This window comes from Mus musculus, chromosome 14 (genome assembly GCF_000001635.26).
Source record: "Mus musculus strain C57BL/6J chromosome 14, GRCm38.p6 C57BL/6J".
NCBI lineage: Eukaryota > Metazoa > Chordata > Mammalia > Rodentia > Muridae > Mus > Mus musculus.
Genome location: NC_000080.6, coordinates 73,576,645 through 73,597,832, shown reverse-complemented (window position 1 = coordinate 73,597,832; position 21,188 = coordinate 73,576,645). Strand labels below are relative to the sequence as shown.

The 21,188-nt window shown below is 39.1% G+C and overlaps 1 protein-coding gene across 3 annotated transcripts in view; it reads right to left on the bottom strand.

The window, feature by feature from the left end:
* Positions 1-1,688: 1,688 nt before the first annotated feature.
* Positions 1,689-21,188, bottom strand: part of Sucla2 (succinate-Coenzyme A ligase, ADP-forming, beta subunit) — a 43,359-nt gene continuing 23,859 nt past the window's right edge. For all 3 annotated transcript variants that reach the window (NM_011506.4, NM_001361638.1, XM_006518757.3), the window contains 7 exons: positions 18,349-18,477; positions 16,016-16,154; positions 6,915-7,076; positions 6,681-6,823; positions 5,081-5,201; positions 4,068-4,156; positions 1,689-2,459 (listed from right to left, as the gene is read on the bottom strand). In NM_011506.4, coding sequence (NP_035636.1) covers positions 2,385-2,459; positions 4,068-4,156; positions 5,081-5,201; positions 6,681-6,823; positions 6,915-7,076; positions 16,016-16,154; positions 18,349-18,477 — 858 coding nt within the window. In that variant the 3' untranslated portion in view covers positions 1,689-2,384. The remainder of the gene's footprint in view (positions 2,460-4,067; positions 4,157-5,080; positions 5,202-6,680; positions 6,824-6,914; positions 7,077-16,015; positions 16,155-18,348; positions 18,478-21,188) is intronic.

The window sequence follows — 21,188 nt, the reverse complement described above, 5'->3', positions numbered from 1 at the left end:
CAAAAGCTGGTGAAGACGCAGGGAAAGACGACACTTACTCTATGTTGATGTGGTGTAAACTGGTGCAGCCACGAAGGAATCAGGGTGGAGTTCCTCAAAAAGGTAAAACAGCAACTACCATAGGATCAAGCACACCATCTTTGGGCAGATAGATACCCAAAGGACTCCACATCCTGCACATAGATACCTGCTAACTGTGTTCACTGGTGTGCTACTGACAAGCTAAGAAACAGAAACGGGAATTGCCTACAGAGTCATCAACCGATGAATAGGGATAGTATGGTACACAGAATTCTAATCAGCTACAAGAAAAATGAAATTGGGGAAATTTCAGAAAAATGGAATGAACTAGAAAATACACTAAATGAGAGAGAGTCAAGCTCAGAATGACAAAGACTAAGTTGTCTCTTGTGTACAGATCCTTCGCTGTGAAATTTTAGACTTGTATACTTAACCTCGAGTGTCTCGGAGAGTCAGAAGACCAGGTGGGAGGGAAACCACTCTAATGGGGGAAACGCCAAGTACAATGCTAGGAGACAGTCAGGGGATAAAGAGTTAAAGCAGGTATTGGGTGGGGCCAGGGAAGGGAGTGGTGAGGGTATTTAATCAAGACTAACAATGTATTAAAAAGCCAGACAGAGACCCACTACTTTGTAAACTAATTTAAAAAGAAATTTTAAAACGAAAAAGGATTTTTTTCCTTGAGGTAGGGTCTCTCTGTGTCTAGGCTGGCTCCACTGACAGAGATCCTCCTGTATGAGAGGACATGTAAGAGAGTGAAGCCAAGCCTGGTTTCCAGGAGCTCGGGCTTCATTACCTAGCTCTTGTGTGTCACTGGGACACACTGAATAGATGCCATCCTAGGACTCAGACACATGGCTTCACTCCCCAGGCTGTTACTTCAGACACCAGCTTCTAAATCAAACACTACTGTCTTAGTCTCTCAACTCTTTACACTCAAAACTTTAATAGCACAAACTTCTAAATCTTATTTTTTTAAAGACTACACATTACAGAAATCTGAAAATTGATTACCACACACTTCTCTCACTCCTGTCCCCACAGGAAAGGGTGTGGTTCTCACTGTAGTCTTTTACACTTGGCCCCCACATTGAACACTTAAATTTCACTCTAAATACAACTCTTTACCAGAAAGAAAAAAATAAAAAATAAAAAACTCACCAAAAAAAGCATCAACAGCTTCCGTGTGCTGCCTGGGCACTGCTTGTTTTGACTCTTCTCCCAAGCACGCGCACCTGCTGGAGGTGCCGTACCCGAGGGATTTGCATGCACTGGAGTCACGGCTTGCCTGGTCCAGGAGGCCAGAAAGCCTATCCCCGAAGTCACCCATGCAAACACACTTAAAATGTGTTATATTCTCCATAGGAAGTACAGTAGTGCACAGGACTCTACCCTAACTATAAATCTGAGATTTCATGTGTTCAGGGATTTTTAAGAAAGCAGCCCACAGGGCATCCCCACCTCATACCCCCAGAGTCAAAGGTACAAATATGCAGGTGAAAGAAATAACAGTATGTAGCAGACAGTAGATCTGCAAACAAGACTTCTAAAGCTTTAGAATATGTACTGCCATGTCCAGTTGTATGATCTATAAACCGGATCCTTAGACCAATTAATAAAATGAACACCTGTTACTTCAAAAGAAAAAAAAAACCCATAACTCCAAATTACATTAGGAAACTTTTATTGACTTAAGCTGGCATTCTAGTTTTGTCCAAGTCTTAATAGGTGCCTTTCTTATCAATCTGCGTGTGTTTTTACCACCACAGAATCATGACGACTTGCACTTATCATTGTCCTGTAATAATTAAAATGATGTTCAAATAATCAGCAAGTTACTTCTCTAAAATACTTAAAAGATGTTCTGAGGAGTGCTTCCAAGTTCTATGTATAAATAATGATTGATACATTTAAGAGCCATTTGATGCTGAAGATAAATATTTCTTATATAAAACATTGTTATAACATACCATTGTCCTAATGAGGCTGTTATTAGATATATTTTTATACTAAAGAATAAAGCTTTATCTTTGTAGTAATTTTATTTATAGAACTCTTATCAATGAAGAACTCTGTATCCAACACCAGAAAGCAGGCATACTGCAAGTGACATTCTGTAGAGGAAGCAAAAAAAGATGGCTGCAAGAAAAGAGACCACCGTAAGTTTATATCAGACATTCTTTATATAAACAGTCCATTCTCAGCAGCAGAATCAGATGCAGAGCAAATGCTTTCAAAGGTATGTGTGCCTATGTGGTGATTACATTCTCCACACATTAAAAGAAAAGGGACACTAGGAGAGACCACAGTATAATAAAGAATTACAGCACATTAATACCCGTAGCCATCCACCAAGGTCTTGCTCATATTGGCAATTGAAACTTCACATCCACATGGGCTTCTTTGGCTAAGGTCACTATTTCAGAGAGCTTTACAACCTGAAAGAGAGAACAGGGCATATCTGTATGTTCATAAAAAGGTGAACCATTATAAACCAAGGCAAAAGACAGAATCGTTTCCATTTAAAATAGTAGGGCTATTCTGACATTGTTACAAGTTACACTATAGTCTAGTAAGAACTGACACAAGACTGTCAAGTTTGACATTCTCCATAACCTATAATTCAATTAAATATGCCCTGATAAAAATATATAACTAGATGTATTACCTAAATTTTACCTTGAGGACACAAACAAGGAGTATCCTTTCAAGACAGCCCATAATTCAGAGCATAACTAAAGCTTACCTGGAAAAAGCTTACAAGCTTAATCTGGTATTGGGGTAGGAGTTTAGATATAAGAACTGCTGGTGTGGGCTGGAGAGATGGCTCAGCAGTTAAGAGCACTGACTGCTCTTCCAAGAGGTCCTGAGTTCGGTTCCCAGAAACCACATAGTGGCTCACAGCCATCTGTAATGGGATCTGATGCCTTCTTCTGGTGTGTCTGAAGACAGCTACAGTGTACTCATATACATAAAAACTGCTGGCGTAAGGCAATCTTTTGCGAGGAAACCAACAAAAACCAACAAAAACTCCAATGCTCTGTATGATATGAGAATACCTATCTGTTTCCATACAAAATGTCATACAAATTAGACATGTCTACAAACAAAATTCAGCTCCACTCTAAGAGTAGTTACAAAAAAAAAAAAAGAAAGAAAGTAGTATGGGGTTAGAGGTATATGACTTTAAATGAGTGAATTTAGATAGCCTATTTCTTCATATATGACTTTAAATGAGTGAATTTAGATAGCCTATTTCTTCATCTATACACATGGAAACTTTACCACCAGGAGGATCCTTGCAGGGTGTGAAGGGGAAGTATTATCAAACAGTCAAGGCTACCGACTGAACTTCCAGTTTAGGAGAGAATACAGAGGACAGAGCATGCTAAGCAGATGATGGTTACACTCGTTAAACCCAGACTGAAACTGTACAGGACCATAACATAGTACTGGTCCAACAAACCAGGAGGGCTATAGCTTAAGAAACATAGCTGCATATTACCCAACTGCAGTGCATACAGTTTGACACCAAGCTTAACAAAGAACCTAGATGGTACAAAATAATAGTTGAACTTTCACAATCAGAACGCCAGTATTCCACTAAAATAATAGTAATTTCTTTACATCATCATACTAATTCACTTCATATATATGATTGAGAAGTATAAAATGCTGCACATGGGGGTGTATACGAGTTTCTGAAAAAGAATCTGTAAGTTCTCACTGCCTCCAAACACTTCTGCACTGCCCAGTCTGAATGTCCCCTTAGTTGCATTGTTTTTAATTTCCCACCTGCCAACTAGCCATCTGGATCCTTGAATACAAAGTCCTGCTTTTCCTTGTTGTATGAGGCTGAGTACAATTTTTATCCCCCACTGCAAACCCCATCCTAACAGTATTCGTATCTATTGCTGTCACTCCCCAGAATTCAGCCTGCTTTCCTGAAGTACTAATATTACTACTTGGCTGGCTCATTTTAGAATCTAAAGCTATCTAGATCCTTTCCACACTATAAATGCCTTGGCTCATTAGAGCCCACTTACCATTTTAGCAGCTTCATCCAAATCATCACAAGCAAGGATTTTAAGACCACTGTCTGCTATTAGTGCCTTAGCATCATCAACTCGTGTACCTAGAAATGAGTTATGAATAGAAGCATATAACTTGAATATATATACAAAGCATTTAAAATCTTTTTCTCACTATAAGAATTTCAGCACAGGAATTTCTATTATTTAATACAATACTTAATTTTTAATAAATATTCTAAGAGCTTGGAACTACCTTGTGGAATATTTTGCTTTACCATAACCGTGGTAATAAAAGCAAAGTCAGAATTGCAAGTAAATCACCAAACAAAGCAGAACTTCAAGCATTTTGCCCAATGTAGTAAATTCTTTAAAAAGCCACTTTGTGAAGCTGAGTGGTGGGGGCCCACACCTTTAATCCAAGCAGGGGCAAGAGGATATCAGTGAGTTTGAGCCAGCCTGATCTACAAGTGAATTTCAAGGCAGCCAGAGAAACCCTGTCTTGAAATAGAAACAAAAACCAACAACAAAATCACATTGTGGTGGTTGGAGTGAGAAACGTTCCCACAGGCTCATGTTTGGTCCCCAGTTGCTGGCATTATCCGAAGAGGTCACAGAACTTTCAAGACAGAGAGCCTTGCTGGAGGAAGTACATCACTAGAGACAGGCTATGACCATTTATAGCCTCATCTACTTTTCCTGTGTGTGATTGAGATGTGAGCATTCGCTCCCTGCTCCTCCCCAGTGCATTTTCCACTACTGTGGACAACCTGCCCTCTGGAACTATAAGCCAGAATAAACTGCTCCTTAAGGGCCTTTCATCAGGATATTTTATCACAGCAACAGGAAAATAACATTTTTCAAGTTTTGTGTTTAATGCTTTCATTGAAAAGATGTAGCTATTTGCAAATCATTTTTTAAATTAACCTTGCCCCTTACAACTGCATCACTGAGAGAATTAGAAAGAACTAGGTGACCAGCACTGCATCACTGAGAGAATGAGAAAGAACTAGGTGACCAGCACTCACCTTGTAACCGCACCACAACAGGTATTCTGATTTCTAAATCCTTTACTGCCATGACTATTCCTTGTGCAATAACATCACATCTCATGATTCCTCCAAAAATGTTGACCAGAATAGCCTGCACCTATTAATAAAGTATTAAAAAATAAGTATTTATCCTCTTCTCCCCAAACAGTAGAATATAAAAATCCATCCCTTGTCAGCAGTTTCAGATAAAACCATTATTTCCTTTTCTATCTCCCAGTCCACTACCACCAGGACTTACAACTACTCATTTCAATACTGGCTTATATTTGTTTTCTACTACATCCATAACAACAGAAACCTTGTAAGCCAGACTTCCTCCTACTGAGCCACACAATCACCTCAGATCCTATCTTACAGCACTGTCACAGCAGGCTTCTCCACTGTACTCATCCCTACTACTCTCTTCACTCCACCCCACCAATCCAACCAATTTTTACCAAACCCTGGTCAGACTACCTCACAACTATGTCTCCCCTGGCCACAGCCCCTTTAACTAATCACAGCTCAATCCTTTACAAGCTGGCCCTGCCTATCCTCAAAAGGTCTTCAGTAGCTCGTTCAGTCCTTATTCTTCTTCTTTACACTGTCTGCCCTGCACAGCAGCCCACTCCTGATGTGTGATCTTACCTCTAACCGTTCTCGCTCGCTCGCTCTCTCTCTCTCTCTCTCTCTCCCCCTCTCTCTCCCTCTCTCTCCCTCTCAGTGGCTTTTTAACAAAACTGAGAGGACAGGTTCTAGGGTCCTCACCTCCCTAGTTCCTAAGGCCTCAATTTTCCCGAATATGCTAAGGACTTACAAATGTATCTCCAATCGTTATAAGAAGTAAAACATTCTGGGGCAGTTAAGAGTGTCTGCTACTCTTGCAGAGAACCAGAACCCCATTCAGTGGCTCACAAGCACCAATAACTCCAGTTTCAGGAGATCCTTTTCTGGCTTCTATGGGCACCCACGTGCACATGCACATACAGACACTGACACACACACACACATACATGAATGAAAAGAAGATAATGCTTTTAAAAGTATGTTTACAGCTAATTGTTTATGAGGTAGTCACCACTCAAGCTCAGCACATCAATTCCAAAATCCTTAACCATTGCTTCTACAGTACAATAGGAACTAACATCTAGTGTGCCTCATTTTAGCTCAATTTGTAGTAAAAAATATTAATACATGTAGTAAATAACTTTATAGGATTCCAAGGGAGAGACAGTACAAATCTTTTTTTAATTCTAAACAGAAAGGAGTACTTTTCCATCTTCTAGTATTTTCTATCATTTCCTTTTTCCTAAAGTCTAATACCAAAAGAATTAAATACTGTCAGCAACATCAATATTTATTAATGAAATAAGTATTCTTGGGTACATATATTTTTACAATTCCAGGCTGGTGCAGTCAAATAATATCACCAAGACCACTTCCCCTATGAATGGCTCCCATGTCAGTCCACAATAGGCATTAATAGTATCTTTATCTAATTTAATCAAATCTCTTCACTGTTTGCTAAACTTCAACATTAATTCCGTCAAAGGTTCTCCTCAGATCTCAAATCCTACCACATAAGCCCCACCCTTACCTTTTTATCTGAAGTGATGAGTTTAAACGCTTCTGTTACTTGCTGGACTGTGGCGCCTCCACCAACATCAAGAAAGTTGGCTGGAGTCCCTCCGTGTAGTTTTATTATATCCATTGTGGCCATAGCCAAGCCAGCACCATTTACTATCAAGAGGGAAAGATGGTTTTTGTGTAAGGAACAAAAAAATATACTAAGTTGTACAAAGCCAATATAACATGAAAATACACTGGGTACCTAGACATCCTATGCTCCCATCGAGGCCGATGTAGTTAATATCTGCATTAGCTGCTTCTTTGTCCCTTTCGTCTTCCTGACTCCAGTCCTGAAGATCAAAGATCTTCTTCTGGCGGTAGGCTGAATTTGAATCAAAATTGATCTTTGCATCCATGCACAACACTTAGAGGGGAAAATAAAGAAAATAATCTAAATTTTATGACAGATACAATGAACTATCCAATAAAAACATAGTTTAGTATAGGGTAAAAAGGACATGTTAGTTGGTTATTTATTCAAAGTATTTCAATTCATGTTCACAATGAATTCAAACTGTTTCTCATAGAAAACATAGGAATTTTAAATACCCTAAAGTTACTTTTTCTGCATCCAACCTGGCACAGAGAGAGAGAGAGAGAGAGAGAGAGAGAGAGAGAGAGAGAGAGAGAGAGAGAGAGAGAGAGAAAGCGAGAGCGAGTAGAGAGCAGAGAAAAAAAGAAAAAAAGTTCCTCAAAGACATCACACATTTTTAAAGCTTTCCAAGAATGAACTGGCCATGTTCTTAGCTGAAATCCTTTCCCATGGGCCCCATCCTTACAACTCAAGGAAGTGTCTTTGGGCAAATCTTTACACCCCCACACACTGTTATAATGGCTACCTCCCCTAGACTTGCAAAGCAGTGTTAGTACCGACAGGACTTTCTCTCAAGCCCACCACCTCCTCCTCACTCTTCTCTGCATTCCTTAGCAGCAAAAATTCTAAAGAGTTGAATTAGGGGAAATGGGGGGGGGTCAACAAACTATGGCCTGTGAACCTGATGATTTTTGTCTATTTCTACTGACTTGTGAACCAAGAAAGTGATTTATAGTTTAAAAAGATTAAGTAGAAAAGGAGAAAAGGGGAACAAAAATAAAAACTCCGAAATCCAAGATCATGAATGGTTGACAAAGCAAAAACTACTTAGGAACCATTAACCTGTTGAACTAGCTGCTCCTATCATGCACTCTTATACCCACTTCAACTAGCTTCTGCCCTTCCCACTCCATCAAAAGGGTGGTGGTGGTGGTAGTGGTCATCATCGTTGTTTTTTTTCTTCTTCTTCTTCTTCTTTTCTTCTCTTTTTCTTCTTCTTCTTCCTCTTCTTCCTCCTCTTCTTCCTTCTTCTCCTTTTTTTTAATGTATCATGTGCATCTAACCCAGCCAATGGGAAACTGCTATCTAGAAGAGATGCTTTCTTGGGACCAACGGGGTGTTGGTGGAGGGTATTAAAGGAGCTTGCAGCAGTGTTCAGATGAGCTTGCTGCAGTGTTTCTTACCTGCTCTGGGAATGTGCGTGTCATTAACTCTGCCCCACCTCACCTCCAACACCCAAGGGCAGGTAGGGTCAGGCAGGGAGTAGTCCAGGACACAGGTAGCACATGCCACCATGCCCAACACAAAGCAGCTCTTACAGGTTGCTTCTCCAACTTCACTGTTCATCAGTTATCCCTTCCTCAGCACAGGGTGTGTGAACATAGAAGCACAAGTTTGGCACAGGATTCAGAAGCTGAGATTCTCAACTTGGGAGAATAGTTAGGAAAGTTAAAACTCTCAGTTACTGTCTCTACATCCATTGCACCATCCCTCACTGCCTGGCTGATCAAGATCAGGGGAAATGCAGGTGTGAACTTGGTTTGGGTTGAGTAATGCCTTGACAGGCAATTGGGTCTTCCATAGGCTCTGTTGCAAAAAGCCCAGCACAGCTTGATCTCCAAAGCACCAGGGATTAGGTTAGAATTTGCAGGTCTAAGATGTCAAATCAGAGTTCTGGCAGAAAGTGGACTTCAGTCACAGAAATCCTTGTCAGCTGTGAAGGACTACTTTCTTTCCTGGTTTGAATTACTGAGACCACAACCCTCACTTCCACCAGTAGAGACTGACAGCAGACATCAATCAACAGAAACAATCAACAGGCCTGGCACGATGGCAGGCACATCTTTACTCTTCTGAACTAGAATGTTATAGTGTGGAGGTCTGAATAGAAATGATCCCCACAGGCCCATAGGGACTGTCACTATTAGGGGTGTGGCTTTGTTGGAGAAGTGTGTCTCAATTTCTTCCTGCAGCCTGCCTATCTGAATACAGAGCTCTCTACTCCTCCTTTAGGACCCTGTCTGCCTGTGCGCCACCATGCTTCCTGCTATAACAATAATAGACTAAACCTCTGAATTATAAGCCAGCCCAAATTAAATGTTTTCCTTTATAAAAGTTGCTGTGGTCACAGTGTCTCTTCACAGCAATAGAAACCCTAAGACAAAGACCAATAGGAACTACAATACTTCATCTTAAGTTTTTATATTTGTTGTGTTTTAACTGTAACTCTAAAAAGGCTTTTATCCTTTCTCTAAACCTAGTAGTATTTTCTTTACTGTTACTTTTCATAACTCAAGAAACCTAAAACATATACTTTCCTTTCCATTGATTTTAACTCTTTTAGTCTGTGCCCATTTCTTGTTCAGTTTGCTACTTGAGTGTTTCCTTAGCTCTGAAATAAGAAACTTATGACTGGGGAGATGATTCAGCAATTAAGAGCATTGACTGCTTCCATAATACCAGATTCAATTCCCAGCTCTCCATAGTGGCTGACAACTGTAACTATAGCCTCAGGGAATCTGACTCCCTCTACTGGCATCCCCAGGCACTGCACACAAGCATGCAAGTGCAGAGGCAGTGATTAACTCAGAAAATGATCCATCCATCACGTTAAATTAATGTTGATAAGACAAAAATATAACAATTCTTACCTTTCATTTTCTACATGAATTACATACTGATGCACTGTTGCACAATTCCTAGATATTTACATTTACATCATTTATGAAAAATGCTTACAACTTTTGATTACTCTTCCTCACTATGAGCACTATATACTTGATGTGACTTCTGATAATTAAGTAGCAGGGGCTGAGAGAAAACCTAAGTACAAAGTACTGTGCCCAGGGAAACTGATAACTGACCCTGTAGTGGTGAATTTTGGCTATTGTCCTGTGTACCAGCCACCTGCCCAGGAACTCTTTGAACTTACAAATGAAAGGCACACATACATTAGCTTATTTTAGAAGTGCCAAAAAGAAAAAAAGAAAAAAGAAGAAGAAGTAGTGCCTTGGCTAACTCAATGACTGGGCACTCCTATACCTTCCCCTGCTATCCCAGGCCCAAACGGGAAAGTGGCCAGTGGCTACTCAACCAAATTCTTACACAGCTTGTTGGTTCTCTCTCCTCTTCCATCTCCTACCACTTCCTGGCGATCCCCACTCTTCCCCCTACATCCTAGCCCTCACAACTCTATGGGTTCCACCCTGTCTCACTCCAGACCCTAACTGGGTAGGATTCTTCAGCCTTGAGTTTGTTTACTGCTGCTGTAAATGTGCTGAGAATCTGAAGCCATGAGACACTTGGGTCTATAAGTACCTTACTACTTAAGGCACAATAAAAAACTTGAAATTCAAACAATGTAATTTGTAAAGCTATTAAAAAAAAAAAAAACCTGTCCATTCCTGTGAGAAGCAGTCCAAGTTGCCCTGACTGACTGAAACAATCCCAATTCTGCCTTGAATTCATGGTGCAACTTTCTATGTAATAACAGCTACAAACTTCCAAGTCAAAGAGCTCCAGCTCCTAAGGTCCTCTATGCTTCACTACATTTAGTCTTTATGTTCCAGACGTATCCTTAGGCAGTTTATTATTGATAGAAGTGTTTAGAATCTCTTATATGTCATAGTTTAAACTTCACTTCACTGCAGAAATTCCTGATTCTGCATTAGACAACATGACTGAGAATAATCTACTATGGGAAAAAATGCTTTTCGGGATTCATCTAACACTTTCTCCTGACAATGAGTATATCATTTACTAGAAACTTGGGAGCAAACATCTGAGCTTGCCACAAGTGTACCTGGAGACCAAAGGAAAACTAGCTGAAAGTAGTAACAGTGGCCTCAGTGTCCAAGTGAGACGGCCTGTGTCTACTCCAATACACCAGAGTTGAGAGCTAAGGTCAAAACATCGAAGGTTCACTATTATCACAATTTCTGGCCCATTTTCCTCTTCATACTCATTTCGCCCCAGAGTGTGAAAAACAAATTATCTGCCTAATAACTGCGGGTATTATAAACACGCCATCTCTTGGAGTAAGCTACCCAGGGGAACAAGTTATCTGCTAATCCAAGGCAAATTCCATCCTGCTGATGTTTAGCATTTGATTAAGTAGATTATCTAATCTGTAATTGAATTGGCAGATCCAATTGGACTGAATTCAGGCAGGGAAGGGAAGTAATCACTAAAGGGTCTTAGGGGATTCTTATGGCAATGATGATAAGCTTTTTAAACAAATCCCTTCACTTTTTTTTTTTTTTTTTAAAGCTAGGGTCTTGCTTTGGAGTCTTGCTTGACCTGGAACTCATCATGGAAACCAAATTCATCGAGGTCTGCCTGCCTATTCCTTCCAAGTGCTAAGATTAAAGGAGGGACCACTATACCCAGCACTTTAGACTTTTTATGTTATCCTGCTTTTAGACATTGTTTTCCCATTACTAAAAATAGTCTCAAGTCTCCATCTTTCAATTACTCAAACAATTACACAGTATACTTAAAGAGACATACTTCATCATACATGGTAGATATTTCCTACAAAGCTACACAAAACAGTAATTCTAAATTTAGTTACCAAAATTTCTTTTAAAGACTGCTATGGAAACTTCTACAAACTTATACTATATGTTTTATGACAACCATTTACCAGTTTACAAAGAGACGACTACATTTTAATGAATACTTTTGAAACTAAGTATCTACCTTCTAAAGGAAATTTGTCAATCTATAATGTTAAAACTATATCCTACATTGCTCTAAAGTTTCCAATAGAAATAACTAAAAAGAAATATAGATCTGGTAAAAAAGCCCAAATGTAAACTAATCTGTGCAATAAAGCCTTCTCTTTCCCATACACTATGTTTACAATCTCCTGCTCAGCATACAACTGCAGCTATCTAAGGTCTACCCCTGTTTCCAATCTCCTGCTCCTCCCAGCACAGCAATCACATTCCCAAGCAGAAATACACCTGGCATGCAACTACGTTATTATTAAGTTCTACTGATCACTGGTTTGGAGTTGAAAGCACATCTCTATAACTAGTCACATGTCCTCAGGCAAGCCTGATATCTTGACACTAAGTTTCATAATCTATAAAGGTAGCAATAATATCCAACTCACAGAATTACTGTCTATATTTAAAAAATTAAAGAGGCCCACATTTGTACTTACAACAGAACCTGGCACTGATATGTTCTTGTTAATGAAAAATACATATTTTTAAAACTTTTTAACTATACAAACCTAAGTATGCTTAGAATATATGTTAGTGAGGTCAAAATTCAGAACTGTTTAATAACAAAAAGACGATAAAATATAAAAGGCAAGCTGAAATCCACAAAAGGCTTTTTTAACTAAGAAAAATAAAAGCAGTGGTAGAATTAAAATCTGTAGTAAACTCTAGAGTCTCGTCCTAGTAGAAATGGTGGCAAAGATCTCATTCAAAATAGCAAGAGTGGCTAGAAAGATGACTCCATGGGTAAGAGCATTTGCTGCACAAGCTGAGACCTGAGTTAAAGTGTGAAAAGGTTTGGCTGTGGTTTTAAAGCATCCCCCTATACTTTGGAGGTTTGTCCTGCACTGAGCAGGTGGTAGGACCTTTATTTAAGAGGAAAGGCTACTGCAGCCACTCGAGAGTGCTGATCCCTGAACAGATTCACATGGTTCCTTTGGGTTTGCTGGCTAGTTTATATGAGAGCAAACTGTAAAACCAAGAACAAGCCTGCACTCTGGACCTTCTTGGTTTCCTGTCCTCATGGTGTGACTTGTCAAGTGTTTCCATCACTGTAAAACCATCACCCAGAGAGGCTCTCATCAGAAGCCCAAACAGCCAAAGAGGCTCTTCCTATGTGTGACTTTTTCACACATAGAAATACTACATACCATACCATACCATACTATACCATACTATATTATACTATACTGAACTCCACATAAAAATAATCACATCTACAGAATCAGGTATGATGGGTCAGGGTACCAAAGATCAACAGAAAAACAACATTGAATTTAACAATATTACAAAAGGGCATACTTTATAAAAGAGGCAGAAAAATCATTGTTAACTCCAAAAACTTAAAGCTTTTTAAATGAAACAATTAAAAAAAAAAAAAAAAAGGACACTTTATACTGATTCATAGTTACTGATCCTGAGGTAGCAAAAAAATCTCATCACGAAAATAAAAGAAGCATAAAAGAGGTCTGACTGGCTAAAAATTAAAAGCTTTAATATGTTCAAGGCAAGCAAAATTAAACAAACAATATAACTAAGAAAATATTCAGCTCAAGTGCCAGAAAAGAAGTTAGCATCCTTAATAAACAAAGAGCCTATATACATGGAGAGATCACCAAGAAAGGGTATTAAGTAAATAAAGAAAAATACAAAATGCATGGAGCTTGCAATCTTCAATTAAGTAATTAATTAAGAACATGTTTTCTAACATTTTACTTAAAAATGAATGTTAAAAAAGGACAACCAAAAATGAGGTCAGAGAGAGACTATATTAAAAATTGATATGAAAATATCCAGAAGTCAACATAGTAGTAAGAAAACTATACCATTTGGGTACTAGAGCAAAGAAATTACAAATTTACAGAAAGTGTTACTCGATACGATCGTTTCTACAGATGTGCTAAGGATGCTGAGATCGGGTATTATCCCAGATGACAGGAACCATAAGCATCCTTACAAGAGAAAGGCAGAAGACTAGACAGATACACACGGAAGAGAAAAAAGCAATGTGGCCACAATGGCAGAGACGGAAATGAAGTCCCTCCTGGCCAAGGAACACTACCAGGAAGAGGAGAACTCAAAGGCACAGATTTTTCACTATGGCCCCTGAAAACACACAGCCCTGCTCACACCTGGAATGTATTAGATAATGATTTTGGACTTCTAGCTTACAACTATGAAGAGGAAAAGTCATTTAAAATTATGGTAATTTTTATCAGCCATAGAAAACTAATAATGGTAACAAAAAACATCAACAGAAAACTCCAAAACAGAAAACATGTTCAACGAACAGGAAAAATATACATTAATAGAAATCAAAGAACTGAGTAAATTAGACAAAACACCATTTCTTCATCATCAGCTTGAAGATAAAACCCACTATGTTAACTGATAGCAACATATGCAACAAGACTACTGCCTTCAGATCAACATGCAAAACTCTCAGCTCCTTGTCCAGCACTACATTTGCTAGCATGCCACCATGATAAGAATGGACTAAACCTCTGAAACTGTGAGCCAGGCCCAATTAAATGTTTTCCTTTATAAGAGTTGTCATGGTCACCGTGTCTCTTCACAGCAATAAAATCTTAACTACAACAGAAGTTAGTACCAGGAGTGGGGTATTGCTGTGACAGGCCTGAGCATGCTTTTTATTGTAGAATTGTGAATTTGGGAACTTTGGATTATAAAGAGCAATTGAATACTTTAAGTGGGTCTTAATGGGTCATACTATTAGAAGCACAGAAGAGCACAGCACTGAGGGTGATTTGAACTATGGGGACGTAGCTCACGAGGTTTCAGAGAAGAATTTTACTATGTGGCTTAGAGACTGTTCTGGGATGTTTTGGTGGAGAATGTTTCTGCTTTTTGCCCTTGTCCAAAAAGACTGCCTAAAACTAAAGTGAAAAGTTTTGGATTAATTACATTGGCAGAGGAAATCTCAAAACAGCATTATTAACTTTGTTATGTTATTATTAGTGGTCACTCTTACACGGATCTATAAGAAAAAGGAGCAAGGGCTGGTGAGATGGCTCAGTGGGTAAGAGCACCCGACTGCTCTTCCGAAGGTCCTGAGTTCAAATCCCAGCAACCACATGGTGGCTCACAACCATCCGTAACGAGATCTGACTCCTTCTTCTGGAGTGTCTGAAGACAGCTACAGTGTACTTACATATAATCAATAAATAAATCTTTAAAAAAAAAAAAAAGAAAAAGAAAAAGGAGCAAGCTGAGCAAGGAAAAACACAAAATGTACTTTGAGGGGGAAAAAAAGGCATCAGGAAGTGGAATCGAGCTAAATCCTGTGTTCACAGAGATAACCAAATTAAAGAAAAGCTTGATGTTAAATGGAATAAAGGGATGACCCAGCTAAGAGTCTAACTTGTGAAAAGAAATTTTTAAAAAGCTTAGGGCCAGGTGTTGGTGGCACATGCCTTTGGTTCCAGCACTTAGGAGGCAGAGGCAGGAAGATCTTGAGTGTGAAGCTGGCCTGATCTACAGAGTAAGATTCAGGACAGACAACCTGAGGCAGTGAAGGAAATCATAGAAAACAGAAAGTTGGTGAAGATGAAGCTGAACGGGACCATGTTCCAGCCTGAGCAAGCAGCAGGACTTGGCAGCTTCATCCACATGGTTCTGGCTTTAGAGTCAAGAATAGAAGAAAGGGATTATGGAATCTCCCTCTAAGGAAAGGCACTAAGGTCACGCATGTGTCAGGGTGTCCCTGCATGAAGTCCTAAGAGAGGCTATTGTGTAAGCTGTTGCCATGGTTATAGTGTCTCTTCACCGTAATAAAAGACAAGCAAACTACCCTTCTTCTCTACTGGCTCCAAATGCTGAAATGGATTCATGTCTGAGCACATCTTTTCACAGAAAGGATCCAAGCATGGAGGCTTGGATGGCTAATTCTCCCAGACTGGCTAACTCTTGCCATAACCCTTATTTCTCCAACCAAGTGTTGTCCCACAAGACCTTCTGCCTGGGTGGAAATGCTCCATTTCTGTCCAATCCACTATGGTGACTACTGAACCCCTGGAATGTGACTGAGTGATTGCTCACTTGGATTTGCAAGTTGTATCATTTTTATCAATTCAACCAGAAAACTGTGATTAGATGTCCTTCACTATATAAGGCAGCACAGCTCCTGTGTTTGAATGGGTTTATTTCACATCTGCTCACATTCAATTCATCAGAAGATGAACTGCTACACAAGAACAACAGATGACACACAGCATCATGTGATAGAAGAAGGTACCTTACCCTTTCCGTCAGAATCTTCTACCATTGGGTTTATTTCTACCATAGTTGCATCATACTTCAGAAAAAGATTATAAAGCTTGATCATGTTTTCTGCTGCAGAGTCCACAATGTTAGAAGGAAATCCCATCTTCTGTGCAAGCTGAAAGTAATTTGTCTTTTTCAGTTGTAACTTGTATATATCTAATCAACATTAAAATATTACAAATAAAAACTTTATCATTTAAAAAGATAAGCGAGAACTATAGTTAAATCCTTGGAAGAGCAGCTACTAAAGGTTTAAACAACAAAAAACTTGCTACTTCAAAATCTTAGTGTGTGAGTTATGCCTATTTTACAAATCAGAAAACGATTCGGAGATCAAGCGCTAGCCATTAGCCTAGAACACAGTCCCAGTGGTCACTTCATAGCTTCCTCACTGAATCTATCAACAGTCAACCTAAACTGAAAAAGAGACTTATGTGCTCGTTCTGGCAACACATATATTAAAAACTGGAACAATACAGATAAGAAAAAGACTTATATTTTATTAAAACAACATCTAAAAAGGTTGATAATCTCAATGGTCGAATCACTAGCCAGTTATTAAAGTACCCTACTTTGCCTTGAAGGTAATGCAAGGCATGTCTACTGGGCTAATAGGGGAGGCAAAGGATACTGTCTCATCCATTCTAAACTCAACTCTGACAGGCTTCAAAGACACGGGCAGTTGAGCCTCTTGTCTAGAAGAGTTACAGAGGTGAGCAGAAATCCGAATCAGAGACATGTATGGAACAATTTAAAGAACAAATTTCAAGGTCACAAGCCAGGAGATGTAGGTTGCACTTTCTACGGTGAAGCAAGTGTACAGCCCTCTGTGGAGCTGCTGCTGGGTCCTAAACCTAGGAACTCCTACCCGCGTGCCACGTGCTCTGCCACCAAGTGCTGTCCTACCTGAAACAATAGTCAATTTCAAAGTTCCTTGAGAAATTTTGAAGTAATGATATACAGAACAGGAGTCTGCTTTAAAAACTACAAAGGATTCTCTCCTCTATTTCAAATATCAAAGGCTGCAATACACTCCTGATTTTCAGGAGCAGAAAAATCTTAAATCCTTTGAGGGTGAATATGATTTATATAAAGAGCCAAATAGCAAAAAATTAAATAAATAAATAAATAAAAGTCACTGATCAAAAAATAGAATTGAGTGAAAAGCCTTTTTGTGAAAAGCCTTTATAAATAAAAAATTAATACAACAATGAGTACCATTTCACCATAAAGATTTTTTTATAGAGACTTAAATATTTGAGAACTACAAAATGATTTTCACCAATCTACTATGCCATTGCCCAGCACTGAGAGATGCCTCCTTCCTGCTATCTTCCCTCTCTAGTCATCACTCTCATATAATTCATAATAAATCATGTCACTTTTGCATATTTATTCCACTCATCTGATTAAGCTATGGGTCTCACTAGAGAAGCCCCTCTGCTCTGTGGGCCTTACATCAGTCACAGGCCTGCTGTTGCTATACTTCAATAACTAAGCTTATTTTAACAGTGTTTTCTCACAGCTACTGATGAGCCTGTGTTTATATCCACAGCAAACAATTTAGCTTATTTTTATACATAAACCAAATAATTTAATCCAACAGCATCATTAAAAATAATATCAAGCAATACTCAGATACAAGGTATTAAATTCTACAGTTTTGTTTCGAAGGAGCAGAAGCCAGGCAGAAGGGGAGGAAGGACAGAACAGAAAGCCAGAAACCATACACAGATGTTACTGAGTGTACTTGTAGGACAGCATCTCTGGCACTATATATAATTGACAGGGGAGCCGGGGAACATTTAAAATGACTCAATGAGAATTTAATCTCAGACTATGAAAAGCAATGACTGATAATCACCCCTGATTCTTCAATAAATAAACAAATTAAAAAGTGAGAAAAGACCTACACATTAGAAAAACTGGTGTGGGACGTATTACCTAGTCACAGTGAAGGACATCCTACCAATCTTGACTCAGGCAACTTCCACAATACTGAGACATTCCGGGTACTACTAAGAATGACTGGACATAAGCTGACTTTAAGGAATCACGGTTAACAGTACTAGATCCAGCAATGGCACAGGAACCTACATAAAAGCATTCCTGTGCTTTAAAGAAACACAGAAATCTTCAAGAAAACTATTGTAGACTTTCAAGATCTTAAAAATACTGTACTTTCAAAAACTGCAATTTTAAATAAAAAATTAAACTGACCTAAATTGTTTAGTGTTTTACAAAGTTAACTATCTTAAGTATTATAATTATCTAATTAAGAAGTAAAGCTGTTTCAGAGCGTAACATACTGTCACGGCTTGTTCCTTTTTGATGCCCTCCACTATATCAATAGGCTCCTTTACAATGGCTTCAGGGTTCTCGGCAGCCACATCTTCAATGTTAACACCACCTTGTGCACTTCCTATCAGTACAGGACCCTACAAGGGAGGAAGGAGACAAAGCATCAAACTTTATTTTAGACTCAATATGATTTTAAACTAATCTGTGCAGTGTCAGATTTGGGCATATCCAGCTCCCACACTGTATTTTCAATTTTCTTTGACAATGTAAAATATCTCCAATAACTAACCATTATAAATGTTTAACTGAAAAATAGAAAAGAAGCAGAAACAGAAAATAAAAATGACATCTTGCCTGCAAGGGAAAAAGATAAAATACACACATCTATACCAAATAAGTAAATATAATCAAATATACAAAATATAACCTACGCATTTTTATACATAAAACTAAAAACACATTAAAGTATTGCTTAAATTTTCCATCTAAGGAAAAATTTACAGGTTTTCTGAGCTACGAGTCTTCCTGCAAGTAAGCAAAACAAACCACCCTGCAGGAACAGCCCTGACTACTGCCACACACACAGTGTAAGAAAATAAGGCTTATGTACAAATAGTTAAATCATGAACTTTTAGTTCCTCCAAAAATCAATAAAATTACAAAACAAACATCTTGTAGATTTGCTAATCTGGTGTGACTAGAACTAATCTAGTGGCAGTAAGAATAGTAAAATCATATTAATGTGGTGTTTTATAAAACAGTAGTGCGATGTAGCAGAAAGAGCAGCTCAGCGGCCAGCCAAGGTGTCCCCTGAACAATCAAGCCACGGGACAGAAGGTTTATGGGAGGAAGGGAAGGGGACCTGGAAAAGGGGGTAGGAGCAGAAAAAGGAGGACAGAGGAGGACAGAAAGAGAAAGGAGAGAGGAAGGGAGGAAGAGGCTAGCCAGGGACACTGGGGTGGGGGGCAGGAGAGGGGGAGAAGCTATCTTCTTACATGCCTGGCTCCTGGCATTTACCTGGTGGGTGGAGATGCTAGTTGTTGCTAGGTAACTCTTGAGTGGAGCCTAGAGGAGATGCTAACATAATAAGAAAATACAGATCAGAGCTAGAGACCTGACTCAGTGGCTAAGATGGCTGCTCTTCAGAGGACCCAAGTTTCACTCCCAACCACCAACAACCACCTGTCACTCCAGTTTCAGTGACATTTTAAAAAGAAAGTCACTGTATTTTTATGTCATTATAGTATTTCAGTAACAAACATAAAATGTAATTTCAAATAATGGTTTAGACCCCCTTCACTGAAAAATACAAATCTTTTTTTTTTTTTTTTTTTTTTTTTTTTTTTGGTTTTTCGAGACAGGGTTTCTCTGTATAGCCCTGGCTGTCCTGGAACTCACTCTGTAGACCAAGCTGGCCTTGAACTCACCTGCCTCTGCCTCCCAAGTGCTGGAATTAAAGGTATAAAACAATAACTAAAGGAAATTTATTTTTTAAGTTAACTCATATTTAAGTAAAAAAATATTTTCTATCATGTGGTTAGATACTGTGTGGTAATGAATTGTCTAGCTGGACTTTGTTCCAGTGTAATATGTAACTTAAGTCTTCAGCCATCTTTATGGTCAAGGAAGGACTCAAAGGTCCTGAACCCCACTTTATGCTAAGTGTGGTTGTTTGAATACATATGACCCCCGCAGACTCAATGTTTGAATGCTTGGCCCACAAGGGGTGGCACTATCAGGAGTAGGCGTGGCCTTGTCGGAGGAAGTGTGTTACATGAGGTTTCCTATGTTCAAGTTACAACCAGTGTGGCTCATAGCCTCTCCTGTGATGCTTGCAGATCAAGATGTAGAACTTCTTGCTCCTTCTCCACCACCACATCTGCCTGTACACTGCCATGTCTCCCACCATGATAATGGACTGAATCTCTGAAACTGTAAGCCAGCCCCAATTAAATATTTTCTTTTATAAGTGTTGCTCTGGTTATGGTGTCTGAGTCAGTTGGCCAATGGTACATCGCTCAATCAGGTGAGCAGAGGGCCACAGCTTTGAGCCGAATAACACCATGTGGAAGACAAAGATTTAAAAATTTAGTCAACTGCAGAGATAATAATTTAATCATTCCTGCAACAAAGAAGTCCCCAAAAACTCTAGATGATAGTAGCAAGATTAGTAAAGTAGGAAACCAAAACCCCTCCCACAAGCATCAAGTTCTAGCACCAGTATGCAGTTGAAAAGGCCTGAAAATTCAAGAAGCCAACCAAGGAGTCACTGCACCCAGAAACAGTTAACACTAACAACGCGTGTACTAACTGCTAAGAAAAGCCATTTCAGCCATTTCACTTCATCTGCATTGGCCACCCACCCCCACCCCAATTCAGTTTGGGACTAAAGGGGAAACAGCCTTTGCCCCAAGGAGTACAAAGGTGACATATGTCAATATTCTGGCTTTTCAGGGTGTAGTCCAGGGTGCTAGTTCATTTCTCTAACTCCAAATACAGCAGACAGGCTACCTGTGGCCAGAGACAAGAAATGAGCTGAAAGCCTGTGGGGATACCAGAAAACTAGTGCTCTAGTCACAGACTGACACACATGGCTCACTCTGACAGAGAAAAAGCACCAGCGCAGGATTTGATTTATATCACAAGGAACCAAAAAAAAAAAAAAAAAAAAAAAAAGTTACTAGTAGAACTTACATGAACTAAAAGAAATAGGGATAATGGGGGGGGGGGTGATTACAGTTGAAGAAAGGCTTTTTATTGAAAGTAAGGAAACATATACACAGTAGACAGCAAGAAAAAGGCCTTGGCAAAGCAGTTTCTTTTCTAAGGCTGGGAGGTTTTAAAGTAT